This window comes from Callorhinus ursinus, unplaced genomic scaffold (genome assembly GCF_003265705.2).
Source record: "Callorhinus ursinus isolate GAN/ISIS: 27379988/994484 unplaced genomic scaffold, GSC_fseal_2.0 scaffold4, whole genome shotgun sequence".
Taxonomy (NCBI): Eukaryota; Metazoa; Chordata; class Mammalia; order Carnivora; family Otariidae; genus Callorhinus; species Callorhinus ursinus.
Window position 1 is genome coordinate 71672840 of NW_027397066.1, and position 27093 is coordinate 71699932.

At 40.6% G+C, this 27093-nt stretch overlaps 2 protein-coding genes and 1 pseudogene across 3 annotated transcripts in view; 1 reads left to right on the top strand and 2 right to left on the bottom strand.

Annotated features, from left to right (window-relative positions):
- HERC6 (HECT and RLD domain containing E3 ubiquitin protein ligase family member 6) overlaps positions 1-27093 on the top strand; it is a 59110-nt gene that overhangs the window by 10792 nt on the left and 21225 nt on the right. For both annotated transcript variants that reach the window (XM_025873415.2, XM_025873416.2), the window contains exons 5-13: positions 189-286; positions 2004-2131; positions 3806-3942; positions 4838-4905; positions 10437-10558; positions 11125-11184; positions 14592-14685; positions 20321-20510; positions 24696-24850. In XM_025873415.2, the coding sequence (XP_025729200.1) occupies positions 189-286; positions 2004-2131; positions 3806-3942; positions 4838-4905; positions 10437-10558; positions 11125-11184; positions 14592-14685; positions 20321-20510; positions 24696-24850 (1052 nt within the window). The remainder of the gene's footprint in view (positions 1-188; positions 287-2003; positions 2132-3805; positions 3943-4837; positions 4906-10436; positions 10559-11124; positions 11185-14591; positions 14686-20320; positions 20511-24695; positions 24851-27093) is intronic.
- On the bottom strand, positions 12750-13236 carry LOC112825399 (dnaJ homolog subfamily C member 15 pseudogene; annotated as a pseudogene).
- Positions 25728-26404, bottom strand: LOC112825398 (coiled-coil-helix-coiled-coil-helix domain-containing protein 2). The gene has a single exon (XM_025873417.2). It carries the CDS (start codon positions 26379-26381, stop codon positions 25914-25916), a length of 468 nt encoding a protein of 155 aa, XP_025729202.1. The 5' UTR covers positions 26382-26404; the 3' UTR covers positions 25728-25913.

Here is a 27093-nt window from a genome sequence, read left to right on the forward strand (position 1 = left end):
GTTTTCAGAGATAGATGCTAAAAGACTGTTTTTCTTTCTTTTCCAAAGCAGGGCCTTCCCTCTGTTTATAATACTTCTGAGTGCTCATTTTAAAAATTATGTTAACGAGTTATAAGATGATAAAAATATTAAAAGATGTGAAAACTCATGAAATCTGAGTCTTATACTCTAGAGATTCTTTCTTTCAGTACTGCAAAGCTCCAAGCCTCGTTCAATTGGTGCGCTGAAGAATCTAGGTGTGATTTATATCAGCTGTGGTTATGAGCATACTGCGGTGCTTACCCAGGTAATTTAAAATGTTTTGCTATTTTTTTTTGAATTCCTGAGAAATGTTACCACAATGTACATGTACTGACTGTTGTTGAAAGCAATATGTGTATCAGTATCTCAACATATCCATTCAATATACAAATATCTAAAGAGGAGAAATTAACCAAATATAAACCATGAAATTTTTTTTAAAGGATTTTTTTTTGTTAAGATTTTATTTATTTATTTGACAGAGAGAGAGAGACACAGCGAGAGAGGGAACACAAGCAGGGGGAGTGGGAGAGGGAGAAGCAGGCTTCCCACCGAGCAGGGAGCCCACTGCGGGGCTTGATGTGGGGCTCGATCCCAGGATCCTGGGATCATGACCTGAGCCGAAGGCAGACACTTTAACGACTGAGCCACCCAGGCGCCCGTATAAACCATGAAATTTTCAAGATCTTATAACAGAAGCTAATTTCAGCTTTAAGAAATATATTTAGATACCCACTAAATTAGATTAACGGGGTGCCTGTTTGGCTCATTTGGTAGAGCATGCAACTCTTGATCTTGGGGTTGTAAATTTGAGCCCCACGTTGGGTGTATAGATTGCTTAAAAAGAAAATCTTAAAAAAAATTTAAAAAAACGATTAATATAGGAGTTAATCCTTTTAGCAATTATTCATTCATAATGTAGTTATACAGATGAAAATTAATGTAGAAGCAACCAAGTAACTTTTACAGGTTTCAATAACCCAAATTATAGACTAGAACCTACTTTGTTCCATTTCTTGCTTGGCATAATTACAAGCCCGCTTTGTAAATGTTTGCCTCCTCTTCTTGTACTGGCCAAATAGTATGTTCCAGTGGGATGGATTCTCTCCATAGCCATAAGGAATAGACTTGAAAACTATTTGTGTGGAAAAAAAAAAAAAGAAGAAAGAAAACTATTTGTGTGGTTGAAATGTTTATTTAAAAACTAAATGAATCGGGCGCCTGGGTGGCTCAGATGGTTGAGCGTCTGCCTTCGGCTCAGGTCGTGGTCCGAGGGTCCTGGGATCGAGTCCCGCATCGGGCTCCCTGCTCGGCGGGGAGTCTGCTTCTCCCTCTCCCCCTGCTTGTTCTCTCTCTGTCTCTCTCGCAAATGAATAAATAAAACCTTTAAAAAAAATAAAAACTAAATGAATCACTGACCTCTATCTCTGAAACAAATACATTATATGTTAATTAATTAAATTTAAATAAAAAACATTCATATAAGCTAAAAAGCGAATAAAAACTAAATATCTAAAGTAATTTGCATTATTTATTTTTTATTAGAGAGTGTGCATGTACATGAGTGGGGGGGCGGGGGGCAGGGGCGGCAGGAGAAGTAGAGAGAGAATCCCAAGGACACCTCGCCTGCTCCCCCACTCACACGCACTCTATCTCTCTCTAAAAAAGAATCTTTTGAAAAAAGATTATTTTCAGAGATCACAAAGAAATAAAGCAACCAGCTACTGAAATGTTAGTGTTACTCTTGAACCAATTAATTTGTCCATCCATTCATTCTACAATGAATGCCAACGGTTTTTCACATTTAATGAGTTAACCCTTACATTTATTACTAGAAATAATAAATATAAGACCCCTCCCCTTTATATAGAGCTTATATTTCACATAGTGCTGTCATACAATTCTCTGATGATACTTAATCTTTAAGTTTTTAGTTACTTTTTAAAATCTGAAATTAATCTGATTCTGTCTTTTTCAAACAGACCGGGAAAGTGTTCACGTTTGGAGGCAATAGCTATGGACAGCTGGGACACAGCCCCACTGCTGAGAAGGAAGGTCCACAACTCATGGAAGGAATTGATGGCCTAGTTTCACAGATAGATTGTGGAAGGTAAGGGGCTAGTTTTTTGTTTTTAGTGTGAGTAGAAAGTGTTATATTTTATTACCTTGAAATGATTCCTCAGGGCAACCCTCTCAGGTCCCCCCTTCCGGAGCTTTGTACTATGGTTCAGTAAACTTGGCTGTTCATCAGAAAAAAAAAAAAAGACTCCTCAGCAATGTTATCAAACCTTAAAACCCAAAATATGTGACTACTCCTTTTATAGATCATTTTCCTTTCTGAAAATTTACTTCTTTCAAATATAGTTTAAGTTTTCTATTTTTTCTAATTTATTCCAGACATTTCATTTATTTAATAAGAATTTATTAGAAGTCTACTGTGTATAGACCACCTTACTAGGTGCTGGGGGTTGGGAGGAGGGTTTAAAATGAAAATAGAGGTGGGGCACCTGGGTGGCTCAGTAGGTTAAGCGTCTGCCTTCAGCTCGGGTCATGATCTCAGGGTCCTGGGATTGAGCCCCACATCAGGCTCCCTGCTCAGCAGGGAGTTTGCTTCTCCCTCTCCCTCTGTCTACCACTCTGCCTACTTGTGCTCTCTGTCTCTCTCTCTCAAATAAATAAATAAAACCTTTTTTTTTAAAGATTTTATTTATTTATTTGAGACAGAGAGAATGAGAGATAGAGAACATGAGAGGGAAGAGGGTCAGAGGGAGAAGCAGACTCCCTGCTGAGCAGGGAGCCCGATGTGGGACTCGATCCTGGGACTCCAGGATCATGACCTGAGCCGAAGGCAGTCGCTTAACCACCTGAGCCACCCAGGCGCCTGTAAATAAATAAAATCTTAAAAAATAATAAAATAAAATAAAAATAGTGGTGTTTGCCTACTTAAGTTGATAAGACAAGATTTAAAGTATTCTCATGCAAATAGAAGATAATATGTATTTGCATATGCATTCAGAGTTTTGCATAACCTAATTATGAGGACACTGAATATTATCTACCCAATTCATAAAAAACAAAGCTTACATTTAGAACAAAATGGTATAGGGCGCCTGGGTGGCTCAGATGGTTAAGCGTCTGCCTTCAGCTCAGGTAATGATCCCAGGGTCCTGGGATCGAGTTCCGCATCGGGCTCCCTGCTCCTTGGGAGCCTGCTTCTCCCTCTGCCTCTCTCTCTCTGTCTCTGTCTCTCATGAATAAATAAATAAAATAAAAAAATCTTAAAAAAAAAAGAACAAAATGGTATAGGATACCTGGGTGGCTCAGTCGGTTAAGCGGCTGCCTTTGGCTCAGGTCATGGTCCCAGGGTCCTGGGATTGAGCCCTGCATCGAGCCCCGCATCGGGCCCTGCATCAGGCTCCCTGCTCTGCGGGAAGCCTGCTTCTCCCTCTCCCACTGCTTCCCCTCCTTGTGCTCTCTCTCTCTCTCTCTCTCTTCCTCTGACAAATAAATTAATAAAATAAAATAACAAAACAAAACAAAAAAACACAAATGGAAGAAACCATAGTAAAGACCCACTGATAATATTCTATCTTTAAGGTTAGTAATAAGTTAATATTCTCCTACCATTTGTTTAGTCACATCATTTGGTACCCTGTCACCCTGACATTATGATAAGGGATCTGAGTACTTACTATAAGATAAATCTGGTATTTTGTGTTAGGAGACATCATCTTTCTCAAAAAGTGTGAGTACTTTGATCTTCATTATATTCTGTCTCTTGCAGTTACCATACCCTTGCATATGTCTACACCACTGGAAAGGTAGTGTCTTTCGGTCGTGGACCAAGTTGCAAAAGCAGCCCAACTCATCTGGAGGCTCTGACAGAGAACACTGACTTTACCTGCCTGATTTCTGCTGATGGTATGAGTGGTCCCACTAATTTATGATTTTGTTTTAATTGATGCCACTGGAGGAGAAATATTACTTATCTTCTTTTCACAAGAGTACATAGAACTGTGGTTCTTTTTGTACTGTTATTTTTAATCTGTACAATATGCATCTTTTCTTATGTAATGATTCCTGGAGGTTTTTTTTTTTTCTAAAGATTAGGGTAATACGAAAAAGATCCCAAGTCGATGAACTATCAGAGAGATACACTTTTATATATTTAATCAAACCTCTTCTAGGGGCACCTGGCAGGATCACTTGGTGGAGCATGTGACTCTTGATCTCAGGGTTGTGAGTTTGAGCCCCATGTTGGGTGTAGAGATTGCTTAAAATCAAATAAAAAAAACAAACAAACAGATAAATAAAAAAACCCTCTTCTAAAGTACCTCACCCTGGTTTCATTATGTAAATGCATGAAAAATTAAATTTTAAGAATATACAACATGTAACCTGATCAAAATTAATCTTTTATGGTGCTTGTAGTCAAAATTCATCTAGAAGAATATAAATTGCCAATAAATAAGTAAATTTAGTTTGGTAATATATCAGATTTTGTTTTAAAAATTTTATTTATTTTAGAGAGAGAGAGAGCATGCACAAGAGCACAGGGTTGGGGGGTAAGCAGAGGGAGAGGGACAAACAGACTCTATGCTTCTGGGAGGCCCAATGTGGGGCTCAATCCCACGACCCTGAGATCATGACCTGAGCTAAAATCAGAGTCAGACACTTAACTGACTGAACCACCCAGGCACCCCAATATATCAGGTTTTTTTTAAGACTATGTTTTTAGAGCTGTTTAAGGTTTATAACAAAAGATTTATTTTTTTACTTCTAAAAACAATAAGCATGGATTTATACTTTCTTTTAGACCTTGTGGATTTTCAAGTCAAACATATTTTTGCTGGAACACATGCCAATTTTGTGACAACTTATCAGGTATCTATTATACTTTCTGTTTCTTTTAAAAATATTCTTTAAAAAACCAAAAACAAACAAAAACAAATAAAAATAATTTTTTTCCGTCTAGATGTCAGAGCAGTGTTTCAAACATTGTGTCATTTGTATGTATTCAAATTTTTTACTAAGAAAATCCTCTGTTAGAATGCTTCTTAAAAAATAATTCTGAGGGGCACCTGGGTGGCTCAGTTGGTTGGGTGGTCTGCCTTCGGCTCAGGTCATGATCCTGGAGTCCTGGGATCGAGCCCTGCATCCCTTCCTGCTCGGCAGGAAACCTACTTCTCCCTCTCCCTCTGTCACTGCCCCTGCTTGTGCTCTCTCTCTCTGTCAAATAAATAGATAGAATCTTAAAAAAAAAAAAATTCTGTCATTTTAGGGGTGCCTGGGTGGCTCAGTTGGGCATCTGATTCTTGGTTTAGGTTTGGGTCTTGATCTCATGGGTTGTGGGATGGCCCTGTGTCAACTAGGCTCCATGCTCAGTGGGGAGTCTGCTTGAAAGATTCTCTTCCTCTACCCCTCCCCCTACTTGCTCGCACACTCCTCTCTCTCCAATGAGTAAATAAATCTTTTTTAAAAAATGAGGTATAACCTCTTTAAAAAAACATCCTGTAATTTTCACTTCCTCCTAAGAGATGAGACCCCCAAACCTAAATTCATTGCTTCTACACTGTTTATCATTAAGTAATATTGATGATAATAACAGCAGTGATTAATATTAATTGTAGTCATCATGAGTTAGGTACCAATTAAAATACTCCGAGTCGATTGACACATTTAATCCTCATGTCAACTCCAATTGGTATTATTTCCCCCATTTTACAGATGAAAAAACTGAGTCTTAGAGAAGTAGACTTACCGAAAGTTGCACTGCTAAGAAGTGGCAAGGCTAGATTCAAACACAGGCAATCCAGCTCCAAAGCTTATACCATTATCCACCATACTGTAGTACCCTCCTAATTGTTGACAGAGAGGATTTTATTATATTTCTGGGTTGGTTCTGAAATATCTGTATGGAGACAGAAGTATACAGGCATGCCTCATTATATTGCACTATGATTTAGTGCATTTTTTACAAATTGAAGGTTTGTGGCAATCCTACATGGAACAAATTTATGGGAACCATTTTTCCAACAGCATTTGCTCACTTCTTGTTTCTGTGTCACATTTTGGTAATTCTTACAATATTTCAAATTTTTCCATTATTCCTATCTTTTTTTTTTTTTTAAACATGTTATTTGATTGGACAGAGAGAGACATAGCCAGAGAGGGAACACAAGCAGGGGGAGTGCGAGAGGGAGAAGCAGGCTTCCCGCGGAGCAGGGAGCCAGATGCGGGGCTTGATCCCAGGACCCTGAGATCATGACCTGAGCCGAAGGCAGTCACTTAACCAACTGAGCCACCCAGGTGCCCCTCCATTATTCCTATCTTTGTTATGGTGATCTGTGATCAGTGATCTTCTATGTTACTGTTGTGATTGTTTTGGGATGCCATGAACTATGCCCATATAGGATGGTGAACCTAATCAATAAATATGTATGTTCTGACTGCTCCACCAACTGGCTATCCCCCTGGCTCTCTCCTTCTCCTTGCACCTCCCTATTTGTTCCCTGAGATAAAACAATATTGAAATGAGGAGGTGATGAATAATGAACAAACAATAGGGTCAATGGATTAGAGATCCTAATGCCCTCAAAGAATGTTGGAGTGGGTCCGCTCTAAAGTAATTGTCTTAGTCTGCTCTGCCTGCTAACAAAACACTATAGACTAGGTGGCTTATGAACAGCAGAAATGTACTTCTCATAGTTTTGGAGTCTGGGAAGTCCAGGATCAAGGGGCCAGTGTACTCAGTGTTTGGTGAGGACATGCTTCCTTGTTTATAGACGGCTGTCTTCTTGCTGTGTCCTCATATGGCAGAAAGAGCAAGAGAGCTCTCTGGGGTCTCTTATAAGGGCACTAATCCCATTCATGAGAGCAGTAATCCCATTCATGAGACCTAGTCACCTCCTTTGGGAAAAGGCCCCATCTCTTAATGCCATTGCACTGGGGATTAGAATTTCAACATATGAATTTGGGAGGGAACACATTCAGTCCATAACATTCTCCCCCCCCCCCCCCCGTCAATAAAATTCATGTCCTTCTTGCATGCAAAATACATTCATTCTGTTCCAACAGTCGCCAAAGTCTTAACTCATTCCAGCACCAAAGAATGTTAGATTGGGAGTTTCACTTTAAAGTAAGAGAATCAGAAAAAGGTGTATGATGACCAAAGAAAAGAATGTCTCTTTTCATTTTTTTTTTTAAGATTTTATGTATATATTTGGGGGGGAGGTGAGAAAGAGTATGAATGGGGGTGAGGGGAGGAGGAGCAGAGGGAGAGGGAGAAGCAGACTCCCTGCCGAGCAGGGAGCCCGACGCGGGGCTCGATCCCAGGACCCTGAGATCATGACCCGAGCCGATGGCAGACGCTTAACTGACTGAGCCACCCAGGTGCCCCTGAGAATGTTTCTAATAGAAATTTTAGAAGGTGAAACAGTTATTGATGATTATAAAGCATAGGGTATTACCTAGATCTAGGGCAGTAGTTTTCAACTAGGAATGATTTTGCCCCAGGAAACATTTGGCAACTGCTGGAGCCATTTTAGGTTGTAGTAACAGGGAAAGGGGCAGGTGTGTTGGGGTGGCTGCCACCAGCATCTGGTGGGTAGAGGCCAGGGCTGCTGCTAAACATCCTACCATGCACAAGACTCTCACAACAAAGAACGATCTGACACAAAATGTCAGTAGCATCCCTCTTGAAACCCTGATCCAGGGCATGGGTAGTTGAGGCAGAGAGAGAAGTGTGGAGATGAGATCAAGACTTCAGAGATCAGGGGGCGCCTGGGTGGCTCAGGTGGTTAAGCGACTGCCTTCGGCTCAGGTCATGATCCTGGAGTCCCGGGATTGAGTCCCGCATCAGGCTCCCTGCTCAGCGGGGAGTCTGCTTCTCCCTCTGACCCCCTTCCCTCTCGTGCTCTCTATCTCTCATTCTCTCTCTCAAATAAATAAATAAAATCTTTTTTTTTAATTTTGATGTTTTTATTTTCATTATTATTCAGCTCCAAATACTTTATTTTTTTAAGATTTTATTTATTTATTTGACAGAGAGAGACACAGCAAGAGAGGGAACACAAGCAGGGGGAGTGGGAGAGGGAGAAGCAGGCTTCCTGCTGAGCAGGGAACGCGATGCGGGGCTCGATCCCAGGACCCTGGGATCATGACCTGAGCCGAAGGCAGACGCTTAACCGACTGAGCCACCCAGGTGCCCCAATAAATAAAATCTTAAAAAAAAAAAAGACTTGAGAGATCAGGGTGGGAAATAAATCCTGTTTATTAGTTATGTAGTTGCCAAGAATTACAGGAAGCATGACAACAAGCATGGCAGTGCCGAGGAAGACAGCAAGGTACTAAAGTTTTCAGTGTTGAATGGTAGTGACCAGGACACTGGGAGATGATTACTTTAGAGGAGCTGGGATTTTGAAGAGAGTAGAAGAAATGGTATGTAAGTGCCAATAGGGAGCACCTCATTGTCCTAAGTTTCCAGCCGTGTGTGGGGGGGAATACAAGTGCTCTCATGATTGAACTAGAGGGGACACCCAGGGCTCAGATCAAGAAGCTGAAGGGAACTTCAGAAGTCATGGTTACACATTTTTTTCCGGAGGTCTTTATTTAAGCATTAAATAAAAACGATGAAGACTTCCCTGACTCATGGGGTGCCTTGCTGGCTCAGTTTGTAGAGTATGTGACTCTTGATCTCGGGGTCTTGAGTTCACGCCCCATGTTGGGCATAGATAGAGGTTACTTCCAAAAAAAGAACTTCCTGACTTATTACAAGTTCTTTGGAGGCAGGGGTATAACATGGAGCAGAGCACTAATGTCTTTGGAAGGCTATTATTAAAAGACAGGTTTTTTCTTTCCATATAGTGATTTCTGACACCACCCCCTAGCCATGTGATTTCTTTTTTCTTTTTTTTTTTTTAAGGTTTTATTTATTTTTTGACAGCAAGAGATAGCGAGAGAGGGAACACAAGCAGGGGTAGTGGGAGAGGGAAGCAGGCTTCCCGTGGAGCAGGGAGCCCGATGCGGGGCTCGATTCCAGGACGCTGGGATCATGACGTGAGCCGAAGGCAGATGCCCAACGACTTAGCCACCCAGGCGCCTCGAGCTGTTTGGTTTCAAGTATTGTCTAGAACCATGGTTCCCAGAGTGTGGTCTCTACACCAGAGCCACAGCATCACCTGGGAATTTGCCAGATGCAAATTCTCGAGCTCCACTCCTAAATCAGAAACTGCGGGGATGGGCTCAGCAGTCTATGCTTTAGCAAGATCACCAGGTCATTCTGTTGCATGCTAAAGTTTGGAAACCACTGATCTAAAAGTAAAAATCTAGGGCGCCTGGGTGGCTCAGTTGGTTAAGCGACTGCCTTCAGCTCAGGTCATGATCCTGGAGTCCTGGGATGGAGTCCCACATCGGGCTCCCTGCTCAGCAGGGAGTCTGCTTCTCCCTCTCACCCTTTTCTCTCTCGTGTTCTCTATCTCTCATTCTCTCTCTCTTGAATAAATAAATAAAAATCTTTAAAAAAATAAAAGTAAAAATCTATGGGTGATTAGAGGGGAGAAAGAAATTAGTATTTACTGAATACCAACTATAATCCAAAGGCTTTGTATACCTAATGTCATTTAATCTTAACAAGAGTCCAGAGAAGTAGGTATTATTATCTCATTTTTTTATTGTGGTTAAAATACACACACACACACACACACACACACACATCATAAAATTTTCTATTTTAACTGTTCTTAAGTATGTAATTTAGTGTCATTAATTGCATTCACAGTATTGTGCAACCACCACCACTATCCATCTCCAAAACTTTTATCACCCCAAACAGAAACTCTGTAACCATTAAATAATAAGTCTCTATTCCATGACTGCCCCCAGCCCTGGGTAATCTCTAATCTACTTTCTATGAAATTGCCAATTTCATATAAGTGGAATCACACAATATTTGTCCTTTTGTATCTGGGTTATTTCACTTAGCATAATGTCTTCAAAGTTCATCCATGTTTCAGCATGTATCAGAATCTCTTCCCTTTTTATGGCTGAATATTCTTCTGCACGTATACACCATGTTCATCTATGGATACTGTCACTGTACACCAGCTGTTTCCACCTTTTTGGCTATTGTGAATAATGCTGCAGTGAATATTGGTGTACAAGTATCTGGTTGAGTCCCTGTTTTCAATTATTTTGTGTCATTCCATTTTTAAATGACAAAACTAAGGCTCAGACCAAGCCAAGTGGCCAAGGCTAGGAACTGGAAAAGCCAGGTCAGTCTGAGGACATAACTCTTCTCACCAAACCCTACATCAGAGAGGGTGGGGCCTACCTACCACCTGCCACAAGCTTTGCAGTGTTATTTATTCCTCAGCATGTGGGTATGTTTTCCTGATCATTTTTTTTCTTCCATGAAGAATACCAGTTCCACAGATGTTTCCAGGAAAATCCTGCCAGAAATAAGCCAAATTACCCAGTCCCTGATGGATAAATGGATAGCAGCGGCAACAGGAAGCACTGAACGTAAAGTGGCTGAGAGGTCGCTCTGTTGGATAAGTTATAAATCAAATATTTGGTTTTGAAGCCATGGGGTCATTTTATCCTAAACATAAGACAGAAGGTTTGGCTTTGCTGTGAAGGCATGTGCATTTTAACCATGATTCTCTTCTACCACCTCAAAGTCTGAAGAAGTCACTGATGATCTCATTTATTCGTCATTTACTTAACACAGCTATATTGAGGACATAGAGCTCCCAGGCACCTTGATAGCCACGGGAGATGCAGGAGTGAATCAAAAACATGTTGTCTCTTACAAAGCCCTCATTGAAGTGCACTCTTTTGTATCTTCAGAGTTTATACTCTGGGGCACCCTAAGTTTCTGTTTTCAGAAGGATGGATTTTATTTAAATCCATGACTTGGTAAAATCAACTATGAAGGGTTTGGGGGAGATTTATCAGCACAAAATATGCCCAGAATTTGGAAGACTCATAGGAGAGTAGTTGTTTTCCTTAACGATTCCATGTCCTCAGTTGTATAGTTGGATATAAGAGGAGGCATGCTTTATAGTACATTACGACTTAACAAGCGTGTTGTTACTTTTACAGTGAAATTATGAAGATATTTTCATCTCCTGCTTGTCTGACTGCAAGTTTTTTAAAGAAAAGGTAATTTTTACATGAGACTTATCTTCATTTAAAATGGGGAGGGACATTGAGAAATATTTAAAATGAAATGTTTCAAGTCAGTCATTTTAATTTGTATATTATGTTACCTATGAACAATAAGTCCAACATAGAAAACTCCAAAAGTTGTTACAGAATTCTCCCATTTTGTAAAGGAATTTTCTGCGCGACCACTGTAAGTTGTAATTCCTAATTCACACACTGCCCTGTCCTCCTCTGTTACCTGACAACAAGGAATGGTGTTTTTTTCAGGATCTTTGTGTCCATGAGTGATTCTTCTAATGTTGCCTTAGTACTTAGAGGCCAACGCAGCACTTTGCAGTTCTCTTTGTGGTGGGATCGATAGGGGAATCCAGCAATAGGGAAAATAGATTCTATTTATTTTATCTTGAACTAGGTTCACTACTACAGAGGAAAATCTGATTTCTCTAGTTGGTGTCTGATCCAGTCATACTAACAGCTCTCTTGTGAAGTGCTCAACATTCGGTCTTGTATTTCTTCCCTTCCCTTTATGCTTTACAATACTGTGCCTGGGAACGGTTAAGAGAGAAACTGGGGCATATGAAACATTTCAAGATTTATTTAAGCAAATACTGATTCAAACTGGGCAGCACCAAACTGAAGTGGTTAGGGGTGCTCCACCAACAGGAGCTAGAGGAAAGACTTATGTAGAGAAGGTGCAGAAGCAAAGAAAAGAGATTAATTGACTGGCTATAGCTCAGAGCGTAGTGGGTTGTTTGTGACTGGTCGTCCTTAGGTTTCGATTTCATAACTTAGGTATTTACGGGCTTAGATTTTTTTTTTTTTAAAGATTTTATTTATTTATTTGAGAGACAGAGAGAATGAGAGAGAAAGCACATGAGATGGGGGGAGGGTCGGAGGGATAAGCAGACTCCCTGCTGAGCAGGGAGCCCGATGCGGGACTCGATCCAGGGACTCCAGGATCATGACCTGAGCCGAAGGCAGTCGCTTAACCAACTGAGCCACCCAGGCGCCCATGGGCTTAGATTTTTTGCTTACATAGGCCCCCATAGTGATAGAGCCCCCTCAGTGTAATGGCCTCCTTGTTTAAATTGAACAGTATTTAAGGGAGAAGGAGGATAGTAGCATGAAGGGGCCCTTAGGCTGCCCTCTGCCTTCTCTGGAGGCTGATGCCCTGCTGGTGTGTCTGCAGCACATCTCACTCAGTCCAGTCCCCCCCCACTAGCTCAGGTCTCATCCCTCCCTGTTGAGTAGGCCCCAAACTGCCTCACAGATTCTGAAGATAGTTGTACCCATCTTGTGCCCCCTCCTGGCCAGTAGGTGGCACTCACTTAACCCGGGTTGCATGTGTTCTTTGGCTCTTTGTAACCCCCAGTTGTCCCATTGGTTTTTAACCCAGCTGCACTGTCACTCGCTCTCTCTCTCTCTCTCTTTTTTTAAGATTGTTCATCTTTACCTTTATAGTGGAATAAATGATTGTGGTCAGTACATGTATGAAAATTATGAACACCGTGGTTTAGGCTGCTTTGCAGGACTTTTTTGTTTTATATTCCCCCTTTTTTCCCCCTTCAGAATGATTCTTAAGCATCAATCAGTGTTTGGTGGTTGCTTCTAGCAAGTCTTTTGCTTCATTTATTTTGGTTGCTAAGTAAGGAGATCCACCTTTATCTGGGTGGTTCAAAGTCATGATTCTCCTATGAGCTGTTCTAATCTTGGCCTTGCCAGCAGATGGGCTTATACCCAAAGTAAGACTAGCTTCTCGCCTACTCATTTTCTGTTCAAATCCTCCTTTATAGTAGGATGAAAGGCTAGGAGTGGAAATCTTTGCCGTTTCTGTGATTACTTGTTCTAGAGGCTTCCAGATTTGAAATGCATAGCAACCTGAAAAATAGAAGAGCTGCAACACCCACTCCTACAACTATCAAACTTCTTGCCAGTCCCTGGTCGATGTCCGCGTCCGGCCGTGTGGTCGCCAGCGGCGAGGACTCGGCGTAGCGCAGACCCTTGCCGGCAGCGGCGACGCCACCACGGGCAGCCATGGCAATGCGACGCGGGGAGCTCTTACTCTTTAAGGGAACTGGAGGAAATGTTAAGTCCAACAACCTCACCTCGGAACCAGAGAAACCCAGGGAAGCTGAATGCCATGGCTTCCCCCTGGCACACATGAGGCAATGTCTTTCTAGAGTCCTAAAAAGCATCTCGATTTATCCCCACACATCCCGGTCAAGGGTGAGAGAAGAGAAATCAGACACTGCTTCCCTCTGCCTTCTTCCTCTCCCATTTGCTTTCTTCTTCTTGCCATGCTTCCAGGAGAGAAGTGAGGGACAGGGACTCTGCCATACAACGTTTCCTCTTTCTTCCCTTCTCTAGCCTCAGGCTAATCTTTACTGCATACAGAATATTTTCCACGTGAAGAATATTACCTTTGTAAAGTGGAGTAGTATCCTCCCAGGAGTGATGAACCTCAAGGCTTGGTTTTAAGATGCTAAGGATGGCAAAGGACAATATATTTTAAGCGGAGATTTACAGTTACTTTGAGTATTTACATAAATATTTTAGCCCTGGTATTACTATTGATCCATTAATTCAGCAAGCATAAAATATTTCTTGATAAGAACATTATAAAAACGAGTCGTTTGACAGATGGAGTCTCTTCAGATAGCACCAACACAACCCAGGAAAGCACAATACCTAGATAAAGCTTTGATAGTGTTACTGAGGGGAAGGCCCGGTTGGAATTTATCAAGAACTGGCAGTTTGGTTTAGGGCAGGTCTTTCAGTTTGGGAGGGGGCAGCTGGGGACTTGATTAGGATTGGGAAAAGATCCAATGATCCAGGATGGTTGGAAACAGCAAGGCATTGACTTTGAGGCAAGAGATTCAAAGAATCTTAGGGCATATATTAATGCTTTCCATTGAGGAGTTAATGGGTCTTTTCAGGAGGTTCCTATAATGCACAATCAAACCACTTGCCTGGGCTTAGGGTCTCTTGGAATAGTGAAGTCATGCTAATGAAACAGTGGAATCCTAAAGTAATGTAGATGTAGATGGTAAGGTGTGGAGAGGGGTGGGTAGTTTCAGTTCTCAGTGTACCGGGCTGAGTATAGGGGAATGGTTTCAGTTCTCAGATGCAGCATATGTATAATTTTGCTATTATTGCAGCCCACGCTTGTAGCCACTTTAGAGATAATAAATTGTTACCTACTCTCTTTTAGGAGAATATAAATTTTATAAAATTTTTTTGTGCCAAGTAAATTAATTATTTTGAAAGGAGGCAAGCTGTAAGAAAAAAGTTTTTATCTGCTAACTAGTAAAATAAGATGATAAATAGGTATGAAGTTTAGAAATATTTTTTTCCATCTGTTTATGTGTTTTGTTTGTTTTTTGTTTTTACATTTCTTGTATCAGAGAACTCGTAGAAACGATTTCCATTGATGTGGACTTACAAAAGGCAAGAGATACCTTCAAGAAGTTAACAAAAACAGAATGGATTTCTTTCATGGTAATGGCCAATATTTACTTGAGAAATAGAGCAATAGAATTTCTTTACAGGAATCAGTATGACTGCAGTTTAATTTTGTTGGGAGCTGAGTCAGGGAGGGAACTGTGTGATAGGGGAGGGGGCAAGTGTTCATGATGAGGTTAATATATTCCAGACACTGTATTAGATGCTGGCACTTTTTTTTTTTTTTTTTTTTTAAGATTTTATTTATTTATTTCAGAGAAAGAGAGAATGAGAGATAGAGAGCACGAGAGGGAAGAGGGTCAGAGGGAGAAGCAGACTCCCCGCTGAGCGGGGAGCCCGATGTGGGACTCGATCCCGGGACTCCAGGATCATGACCTGAGCCGAAGGCAGTCGCTTAACCAACTGAGCCACCCAGGCACCCTAGATGCTGGCACTTTTTAATTTTTATTTTTTTAATTTATAAATATCTAAATCATATATTTGGCAAATGACTTGTATTCCAAATACATAAATGATTTTTGTAACTCAGTAAGAAGAGAAATGACCCAAATTTAAAAAATGATCAGAAGATTTGAATGGATATTTTATGAGAGAAGATTTATGGATAAGCACATGGAAAGATGCTTAGTACAGTTAATCATTAGGGAAATGCAAATTAAAACCACAATGAGATATCACTTCACATCCACAATGATGATCATCATCATAAAGAAAGACAATAACAAGTATTGGTAAGGATACAGAGAACCTGGAGGCCTCATTCATGGCTGGTAGATATGTAAAATGTTACAGTCTCTTTAGAAAATAATTTGGCAGCTTCTCAAAAAAGTTAAACATAGATTTACCGTATGACCCAGCAGTTCTACTTCTGGGTGTTTATCCCACCCAGATGAAAACATATGTCCACACAAAGGCTTCTGTGTAAACGATCATAGCAGCATGTTCATGATTGTCAAAATGTGGGAAAAAACCCAAATATTTTTCAGCCAGGCAGTGGGTAAACAAAACGTGGTGAATCCATACAATGGAATACTATTCAGCAATAAAAAAGAGAGATGTTATAGCATAGGTGACCCTCAAAACGTTATATAATTGAAAGTAGACAAACACAAAGATAACATATTGTTTGATTCCACTTACATGAAATGTTCAAAGAAGGCAAATCCATAGAAATAGAAAATAGATTAATGGTTGCATGGGGTGTATAATGGGAACTGTGGTAGTGGAATAATGGCCTCCCAAGATGTCCATGTCTCAATACTCAAAGTCTGTGAATGTGTTACCTTACATGGCAAAAGGAATTCTGCATAGGTCATTAAGTTAACAATCTTGAGATGGGGAGATTATTCTGGATTATCTGGATGGGCCCAGTGTAATCACAAGAGTATCTGTAAGAGGAAGCAGGAATGTCAGAGTTAGATTTGAGATGTGTTTCTGGATTTGAAAATGGAGAAAGGCCAATAGAAAGGAAATGCTGACAGTCTCTAGAAACTAGAGAAACAAAAGAGATGGGATTATCCCTGTAAGAAACCAGTAGCCAGGGAACAGATTCTCCCTTTGAGCTTCCAGAAGGGATGCAACTTGTCAATATCTTGATTTTAGTCCTGCAAGACCCATTTTGGACTTTTTTTTTTTTAGATTTTTATTTATTTATTTGAGAGAGAGAGAGAGCACAAGCCGGCAGAAGGGCAGAGGGAGAGGGAGAAACAGACTCCCCACTGAGCAGGGAGGCCAACATGGGGCTCGATCCCAGTACCCTGGGATCATGACCTGAGCCGAAGGCAGATGCTTAACTGACTGAGCCACCCAGGTGTCCCTCATTTTGGACTTCTGACCTCTAGAACTATAAGATAACAAATTCATGTTTCTTTAAACCACTAAATTTGTGGTTATAATAATTGTTAGTATGGTTAGTGAGTATAGTAATAATATATACTATAGTAATTGTTATAGTAATAATAGAAAATAAGGCTAGCGACTCTAGGGGAAATCTGTTTCTTTGACTTTTCTTCATTCTGGAGGCTGCCTGCATTCTTTGGCTCCTGGTCCTGTATCACTGACTTCTGCTTCTGTGGTCACAACCCCTTCTCTGACTTCTCCCTCTTTTAGATGCTGGCACTTTTTTAAGCACATGTTTAAATGTACAGTAAATACAATATTTTTATTTTCAATATGAAAAAACAATTTTGAGAGGTAAATAACCATTAGCAGATATAGCACTAATTTGGGAAGCAAGAGAAGCTTCACCTGGACTGGGGGAATGAAAAGCCGGGTCTCTCTTTTGCGATCAATGTCAAATCTGTTGAGATGAATCTGCTACTGATTGAGCCCTTATGCTACTTGGGTCACATTTTCTTTACCTTTTTTATTGGGCTCCTTATTTATGGAGTTCCTCTTTAAGGTCTATTCTAGTTTAGTATTTTGTGATTCTGGGCTGTGTTGGAAAACTTTCCCTCCACTAACTCAGGTTCATGTGTTTGGGGGCCTGTGAACTGACAATAGACTGATTAACAGAAGAAAACAAGTTTTATTCCCATTCTTTCGGGGAGCATTCAGATGAAGAGACTCCCCAAAGAGCTAGGGATGAGGGCTTATATGCCAATTAATAGGGAAAAGGGAGTGGGGGAGAAGAGGCTTCTATGAGAAAACAAATGGACTTTTCAGGGAGACAAATGGACTTTAAGGGGGCCAAATGGAAGATATGACAGCTTGTGATAATGTTTGTTTATGTAATTTCTTATCCAAGTGCAGGTGGCTGGTTTTTCCCTGGCAGTGAAGCTTGCCCTCCAAGGGCATCTATGGCTGCCTCACTCTGGGAAGGCCCTGTCTTTAGTCAGATAAGGGAAGATCTGAAGGCTTCTTTCCGCATCAGCTGTATCACACATGCTTTTGGGTTAAAGTCATCTTTTTTTTAAGATTTTATTTATTTATTTGACAGAGAGAGACACAGTGAGAGAGGGAACACAAGCAGGGGGAGAGGGAGAGGGAGAAGCAGGCTCCCCGCAGAGCAGGGAGCCTGATGCGGGGCTCGATCCCAGGACCCGGGGATCATGACCTGAGCCAAAGGCAGACGTTTAACGACTGAGCCACCCAGGTGACCCTAAAGTCATCTTTATACCATTTTGGGTCCCTACATTTGTTTTTTGTATTTTGTTTTTATTTTTTATTTTTTTAAAAGATTTTATTTATTTATTTATTTGAGAGAGAGAGAATGAGAGAGAGAGAGAGAGAGAGAGCACATGAGAGGGGGAAGGGTCAGAAGGAGAAGCAGACTCCCCGCTGAGCAGGGAGCCCGATGCGGGACTTGATCCTGAGACTCCAGGATCATGACCTGAGCCGAAAGCAGTCGCCCAACCAACTGAGCCACCCAAGCTCCCTGTTTTGTTTTTTTTTTTTAAAGATTTTATTTATTTGTTAGAGCTTGGGCGAGAGAGAGAGTGAGTAAGGGTACAAGCAGGGGGAGCTGCAGGCAGAGGGAGAAGCGGGCTCCCCGCTAGGCAAGGAGCCTGATGCAAGACTCGATCCCAGGGCACTGGGATCATGACCTGAGCCAAAGGCAGACGCTTAACCGACCGAGCCACCCAGGTGTCGCAGGTCCCTACATTTGGAAGGGAAAGGGGGAGAGTGTTCTTTAATGTGTAGTAGATACAGTAGTTTTATTTTCAAGATGAAGAAGTAAAAATAGTAGATGTTATTGAATATATTTTAAAAATAAATTTATTTAGGTTATATGGGAGATAACTTGGGGTGCTGTTCCCATTGTGAGTTCCAAGGAACACTAGTTTCACAGAATGCTCCCTGAAAACAGCTTCCAAGTGAAACAACTTTGGAAATGCTGCATACTATTATGGAGTTATGATGTACATCAGCAAATTAAAAATTCTGTGATGTCACAAACCAAAAGAAATCTAGCTGTTTTAGCCATTTTTCTCAAAGTTATCTGACTCTGTGACATTATTTTCCCATCTATGCCTACCAGCGCGCCATAGAAATCATGTTCTTCTGGACATCTGAGAAAACAACTTGTAAGAACATTAATGTAATAATAATATATGGTACTTTATTATTGCATATATAATCTTACTTAATCCTTATGACATGTAGAGGTAGACACTGTCCTTAAGAATACCTAAGACCTATTAAATAGAGTAAGTGACGCTAGCTGTTGTAACAAATAACTTTCAAATCTCAGTGGCTTGGGATGCCTGGGTGCCTCAGTCGTTGGGCATCTGCCTTCGGCTCAGGTCATGATCCCCAGGTCCTGGGATCGAGCCCCGCATCGGGCTCCCTGCTCCGTGGGAAGCCTGCTTCTCCCTTTCCCACTCCCCCTGCTTGTGTTCCCTCTCTCGCTGTGTCTCTCTCTCTGTCAAATAAATAAATAAATCTTAAAAAACAAAAACAAAAACAAAACAAATCTCAGTGGCTTGACACAATGAAGACTTCTTTCCACATCAGTGAGGGCTGAAGAAGGGAAGCATGTGCAGGGGAAGAAAAAGAAATATTTTCCCTCCACCCATCTTAGTTTCATTTGCTGATTAGACTGAGAAAAGACAGATTAATAGGAGAAAAATGAACAGAAGTTGATTAACGTGTGCATGCTGCATATACACTCAGTGATGAGTAAGTACAGGGGTGTTAGCACTTGCTTATATAGCATCTTAACAAAGAACAATAATTCTGTGGAGAAGAGACAACACAAAGGAAAAGGACTGAGATTCTAAGGGCGCCAAATTGCGGGAAGGCAAACAGCTGGGCATACGGATAGTAGATAAGGTCTAGCTTGTAAGGTTTGTGTAGACTCTTTCTCAGTGCCTGCTCATCTCTGCTAATTAAGGTTGTTACCCTTCTCCTGGTACAGGAATTTAGACGCAAGAGGACACCTTCACAAGGGGCATTGATATTCTGTTTTCAAGTAGATGGAGGGAAGCCAGAGAGCTTGTTTTGTACTGCTTCTTCTCACTTGCCTTCAGCTCAAAATAATCCTCCTGCCAGAGTGGCATATTCTGCTACCCTTCCCACCTCTGCACAGGTTCATTGAGGAGTGATTTGGGCTCCTTCTTTCTGGAAACCTAGGCCCTGGGGCCATGAAATCCTCCAGAGCTTTTGTATTTTGTTGGCGGATAAGGAAAGAGAGTATGGAAGGTTCCATGAGAGGTTTTACAGGTCATGCCTGGAAGTGATATACATCACCTTCACTCATAAGCTGTTAGCCAGAACTCAATCATATGGCCCCACATAACTGCAGGGAGGCTGGAAATGACATCTTCCTGTGAGCCCAGGAGGAAAATGAAACAGGATTGGTGAGGTGAACAATACGGCATTATCTCTGCCAATGTTAGATTTTAAGTCAGATAGATCTGGGTATGGATCCGCAACCTGTCAATCTCTAATTGAGTGAACTCCATGATTCACACAGTATGTACATGTACATGTGATTTCACTTTATTTCCTTCATGCAACCCAATATAAAACAGGGAGGATGACTCTCACATAACACTATAGGGGCATTTGGGATGCAAGGAATGATGGAGTTTGAACAGTAGGTTTGAGGAAAACTAAATGATTTTTCCACTGGAAGATGGTGAAACAAAACCCCTAGTTCCATAGCTTGTTTTTCACTATAATCTGTATCTAATGGATGCTGGGCCCCCCCTGATCCTTTCAACCACAGATAACTACATGTCTCAGGGATAGTCTTCTCAGAGCTCTTCCGTGTCGTTCTTCACACCGAGAAGCATTATCAGTTTTCCTTCTGCTCCCAGAATGTCCTGTGATGCATGATTCTGGGAACTGGAAGAGTCTGGTGGTTCCATTTGCAGAAGTTGTTTGCAAGATGAGTGACCGATCTTCACGAGTCCTGAGTAAGTTTGATTCCTTTTGTCACTTTATCTGTACTCTCAGTAAAGAATCACTAAAGTAAAAGTTGTAGCAAATTTTGGATAGAGGATTTAAAAATACACATATGTTTGGGTATGTGGTATGTGCATGTTTGCAAGGATTAACCTTATATTATTAACAATCATTAACAATCATTATACAAAGCATGTGTAACTCTTAGACTTGGACATGGCTTTGATATCAGAGTTTAATAACCACAGAGGATCCAGTCAAGATAAATCCATACTTTAAAAATTTTTGTTCATGTTTTAAAACTTGAGACATTTTTTGAAAGATTTTATTTATTTATTTGACACAGAGAGAGAGAGAGAGGGAGGGAGGGAGGGAGGGTGAGAGCAAGCACAAGCAGGGGGAGTGGCAGGCAGGGGAGAAGCAGGCTCCCTGCTGAGCAAGGAGCCCGATGTGGGGCTTGATCCCCAGGGCCCTGGGATCATGACTGAGCTGAAGGCAGCTGCTTAACCAACTGAGCCACCCAGGTGCCCCTAAAACTTGAGACATTTGACCTGCGGGGGAGCGAAGTCTGCCATCCCAAAATGTGTCTCTTTAGCATGTGAATTATTCTAGACAATTTTTAAGAAACAGAAGGCCCAGGAAGAACCTTTATCCCTCCTCCTAACTGCCTAAAAGAAGTAAGATATAAGACCTGCTCCAGGAAGGGAGCTATCCCCATAGGTAACTACAGTATGATACGAATTAGGTATGGTAGACAGGGAGAGCTCAGCAAAGTCTGTTAAAATTCCTCTCTCTATTCCATTGTTTCCGAATGTTCAAGGACCAAAGCTTTAAAGGTACAAAAGATAGATATATAATGAAATATAAGCCACTCATTTCCCCTCCCAGAAAGCAGTTACAGAATATAGTTTTTTGTGTAAACTTTGAAAGATATGTATTTAAAAAAAAATAGAGACTTTTATTTATTTTCTCTACTTAAAAAAAATAGAGAAATACCCTTTCTTTTTTTCTTTTTTTAATGGTAGCACACCATTCACATTTTTTGGCAATTTGCTTTTTCCCACTCAACAGTATATTGTAAAGATATGTTTGTTCTGTTACAGGAACTGCCTGGTTCTATTTAATGGCTTATTAGTATTCTATTGGGAGGATATACTATAAATAGCTGTTTCTAAGTTTCTGCTATTATAATAGTGCTAACATGCATTTCTTTGCATGTATATAAATTTACACAGACAGGCAAAATTCCAGAAAGCAAAATTACTGGATCAAATTGTATATGCATTTAAAATTTTGAGAGACTTTGCCAAATGAGCCTCCACAGAACTTTAAGTGGTCACCATTCACATTGTAGTCTAAATAAATCACATGCAGTGCAACATGATGGCCCTGATAGAGGATGTATCAGCTTATACTTCAAAAAATATGACAGCATCACCCCACGCATTTTCCTACAGTATTATGAAACTTTGGTATTTGCCATTCTGAAGAATCTCTTATTTTAAATTTTAATTTTCTCATTATGAATGAGATAGTGCTGGTTTTCCTATATCTCAATTCCATTTTTATAGTATATTCTGGGAACTATCAGTTCTTCCCTCTTAACCCATTTTCCCATGTGTTGTTGTTAGTGTTTTTCTTTTTTATTTAGGAGCTTTTAAATGATTAAGGCAATTAATACTTTATCAATAATATGAGTTACAAATCTTTTTTCTCTGGGTTATTATTATTATTTTTTTTTTACTTTGTGGTATTTTTGAATGCATAATTTATTTTCTTTTGTTTTATTTTATTTTTAAGATTTTATTTATTTATTTGACAGATAGAGACATAGAGAGGGAACACAAGCAGGGGGAGTGGAAGAGGGAGAAGCAGACTCCCCGCAGAGCAGGGAGCCCGATGCGGGGCTCGATCCTGATGCGGAGCTCAATCCCAGGACCCTGGGACCATGACCTGAGCCGAAGACAGACGCTTAACAACCGAGCCACCCAGGTGCCCCGAATGCATAATTATTTTAAAACATTTTTATGAAGGGGTGCCTGGGTGGCTCAGTTAGTTGAGGATCCAACTCTTGGTTTCAGCTGGTTGGTCTCAGGGTGGTAAGATCAAGCCCCGATTCGGGGCTCCGTGCCTAGCACGGGAGTCTGCTTAGGATTCTTGCCTTCTTCCTCTGCCCATCCCCCCACTCACACATGCTCGCTCTCTCTCTCTCTCTCTCAAATAAATAAATCTTAAAAAAACCAAAAAACGAAAAACAACAACAAAAATGTTTGTTTCTTTAAAACATTTTTATGAAGCCTACTATATGAACATTTTCTTTTACGGTTTCTGAGTTTAGATCATACATCAAAAAGCCTACCTCACTCTGAAATTTAAAAAAAAATTTCCCAGGTGCCTGGGTGGCTCAATCAGTTGAACATCTGCCTTTGGCTCAGGTCATGATCCCAGCGTCCTGGGATTGAGTCCTGAATGGAGCTCCCTGCTCTGTGGGGAGCCTGCTTCTCCCCCCTGCCCCTCTTCCCACTCATTCTCTCAATCTCTCTCTCTCTTTCTCTCTCTCTCTCAAATAAAATCTTTAAAGAAAAGATTCCCATGCTCCTATTATAATTTTTTTTTTAAGTTTTGTTTATTTAAGTAATCTCTACACTTGATATGGGGTTTGAACTCATGACCCTGAAATCAAGGGTCACATACGCCTCCAACTGAGCCAGCCAGGTGTCCCCCTTTTCTTTTTAAAGTAGGCTCCGTGCCCAACATGGGGCTTGAACTCATGACCCTGAGATCAAGAGTAACATGCTCTACTGACTGAGCCAGCCAGGCAGGTGGCCCTTTCCTCCTAGAACTTCTGTTGTTTCATTTTTATGTTTAAATCTTTGATCCATATGGAGTTTATCTTGTTTAAACTTTATTTTTTTATGAGTCAGTTTTCAATTGTCCCCACAAATTTATTGAATAATGTGTTTCATTCCCACTAATATGCAATGCCACCTTTATCATATGCTAAAGTGTCATGCATATTTGAGTCCATTTATGGAATCTCTGCTATGTAAATCTGCCTTTCATGCATCTGCATCATATTATTTTAATTATATTAGCTATTTTAACATTTGATAGGTTTGTTTTCTGAGAATTATCCTTTAAAGATACAAAAATCCAAGTTGGAACGAAGTAATATTAAAATATTGTTACTGAGTTCATTGAAAAAATATATCTGTATATACCAGGTGTTCATAAAATCCGAAAACATAGATATTTTTTTCAGATTGAAAATGTCCTTGATGAGGGGCGCCTGGGTGGCTCAGTCATGATCCTGGGGTAGAGCCCTGAGTTGGGCTCCCTGCTCAGCGGGGAGTCTGCTTCTCCCTCTTCCTCTAACCCTCCCCTCTGCTCATGCTCTCGCTCTCTCTCTCAAATGAATAAATAAAAATCCTTAAGGAAAAAAAAAAGGGGGGCGCCTGTGTGGCTCAGTCGGTTCAGCATCTGTCTTCAGCTCAGGTCATGATTTCAGGGTCTTGGGATCGAGCCCCACATCAGGCTCCCTGCTCAGCAGGGAGCCTGCTTCTCCCTCTCCCTCTGCTGTTTCCCCCACTTGGCTCTCTGGCTCTCTCTCACTCTGTCAGATAAATAAATAAAATCTTTAAAAAAAGAAAGGAAGGAAAAAAAGAAAGAAAGAAAAAGAAAAGAAAGAAAGAAAGAAGGAAGGAAGAAAAAAAGAAAAAGAAGGAAGGAAGGAAGAAAAAGAGAAAGAAAGAAAGAAAAAGGAAGGAAGGAAGGAAGGAAGGAAGGAAGGAAGGAAGGAAGGAAGGAAGGAAGAAAATGTCCTTGATGACATTATATGTGTGTATGTGTGTGTTCTTATGTATGTTTTCAGACTTTTAGATACTCTATGGAATTTTCAGTTGCAAAATCATGAAATCAGTCAAGTAGTCAGGTATTCATATGAGCAATCAGCAAATTTCTTCAGAATCCTAAATTTGAGCTTTTAATTTCAATGATGCTTAATCAGGGAAAAACATTTTTTTCACATTTCTGAGTAATAAATGTCCAGGCTGATATCCTGAGACTAGATATTTTATAGGTTTTGTCATCAGAAATGGAAACTCTTATCTCTTTCTTATATTAAAGAGCCCAGTAGAAACGGGGATTTTTCTTTTTGGAGGGTGCGTATTTATCATGGCTGATTTTATACCCTTCAGAGCAGTGTTGGGCATCTTTGCAAGAATCTTCTCTCAACAAACTGGTCCAGATGCTTAAAACTGCCATTGTTTCTCAGTTCTACCTGTGGACTGAACACAGTCAGAGTTACTGCAATCTTAAAGCTCTTCTAGAAGTGATGAAAGAAATACATAAGGTAAGGGTTCCTCTGAGGGGAATATATATGTCATTTTACTCAAAATCCCTTTGGTCTTTGCCAATTGGAGTCTTCTTTTGTTTTGTTTCTAAAACAGAAAATGTTTGGGCGCCTGGGTGGCTCGGTTGGTTAAGCGACTGCCTTTGGCTCAGGTCATGATCCTGGAGTCCTGGGATCGAGTCCCACATCAGGCTCCCAGCTCAGTGCAGAGCCTGCTTCTCCCTCTGACTCTCTCCCCTCTCGTGCTGTTTCTCTCTCGCTCGCTCTCTAATAAATAAATAAAATCTTTAAAAAAAAATAAAACAGAAAATGTTTTATTCAGTCCTTAGAAATTCAAAATTTTGCTTGTTTTGCTGACTGGCTAGACTCTAGGCATAGACTTACATGTTTTATGTATATTACATATTTTTTATAGTATATATTAGATGAACAAATACTCAAAAATGAGAATGATTTAGCATTTTCAGTAGAGTACACAGCATAATCTAGAAGTAATTTAAAGTTAGGGTACTAATAAACTTAATGATTGTTGGGGGGTAGGGAGGAGCCAGAGCATTTTAAATAAAAGAGCAGAATTAAATTAGTATTGTTCAACTAAAATAATTAGCTAAGATGATTTTATAAATATAAATTGCTAAATGCAATCAAAAGCAATTTCACCACAAAATATCAATCCCAACAGGAGAAAATATTATGTACAAAAAAGTTAGTGCTTTTCAGAAGTGTTAATGCACTGATATTTCTAAAGTAGTATATTTTTTTGGGGGGGGGGAGAAAATCACTTTATTCTAATTCACAAATGAGAACATCACAAAAAGTGATTTAAGGAGGCACAAAAATATCTGCCCAACCCCAAATTCAAACCATCTCAATGAACTTCTATACAGTAAGAACAACCTTTTTTATTCCAATTCTGAAGAAAGCTGTATTTAATGATGAAGGAGAAGCTTAACTGGTGGTTTTACACTTTATATATTCACCATTCACCATCAATTATATTTTTATGCTAAATTAACTTGGTTATGAGAGATGATTTTCCTTATCTTCAATTTGAACTTCTTGATTAGGCTAATCCATTTGCAAATCTGCACTGTTTCAGCACCTCGCTGAAACCTTCACAAAGCTTCAGGTCACCCTGGTTCTGGGCACACTCCAGAAACTGTTTCATCTCATAGTGGCATGGGCCAAACTGCTGCTGCTCCTGGTATGCTGGCTGGGTTCCCTGAGGCTCCTGGTAAGTGATGTCAGGCCTTGAAGGCTCAGCATTGCCTCCTCCACTGAAGCCCCCAGTGATGGCATGACCTATCGTGTGCCCGACAGCAGAGCCCACAGCCACGCCAGCTGCAGTGGTTGCCATCTGGGCCATGAGCCCTGGCTGCCGGGGCGCAGCAGCAAGTGAGCCAACAGCAGCTGGTGGAGCCGCTGCCGGAGGCTGAACTGCTGGCGCTGGTCTAGGTGCCACTCTTGTCTGAGGTGCCCGGCTGGCCGGAGGGGCCATGCGGGAGGTGCGGCTCCGACTTCCACGCGGCATGGTGACTTGCAGAGCAGCTCAGGGTCTAGCTAAAGTAGTATATTTCTTTTTACCTAGCTTTATTGAGATATAATTGACATACAACATTGTGTAAGGTGTGCAACATATTGCTTTGATACACTTATACTTATTTGGTACACTGACTCATTTATAACCGGAAGTTTATACCCTTTGACCAATATCTCCTGATTTCCCCCATCCCCCAGCCCCTGACAACCACCGTTCTACTTTCTGTTTCTGAGTTCAGCTCATACATACATATTTTTCTTTCTCTGTCTGACTCATTTCACTTAGAATAATGTCCTGTAAGTGGCAGGATTTCCTTCTGTCTCATGGCCAAATAATATTTAGGGTATATATACATATTTATCCATTCATCCATTCAGGATGCTTGTTTCCCTGTCTTGGCTTTTGTAAAAAATGATGCATTGAACATGGGGGTGCAGATATCTCTTTGAGACAGTGATTTCACCTCCTTTGAAATGAATATATTTATTCAGATGAATATATTTTTTAATATACCCAGAAGTGGGATTGCTGGATCATATGGTGGTTCTGTTTTTAATTTCTTGAGGAACCTCCATACTGTTTTCCATAGTGGCTGCACCAATTAACACCCCCACCTGCAGTGGACAAGGGTTCCCTTTTCTCTATATCCTTGCCAACACTTATCTCTTGTCTTTCTGATGACAGCTATTCTAACAAGTATGAG

What these genes read in the sequence shown, in the direction of transcription:
- LOC112825398 (XM_025873417.2), bottom strand. Translation starts at nt 26,381, where the DNA reads ATGCCGCGTGGAAGTCGGAGCCGCACCTCCCGCATGGCCCCTCCGGCC.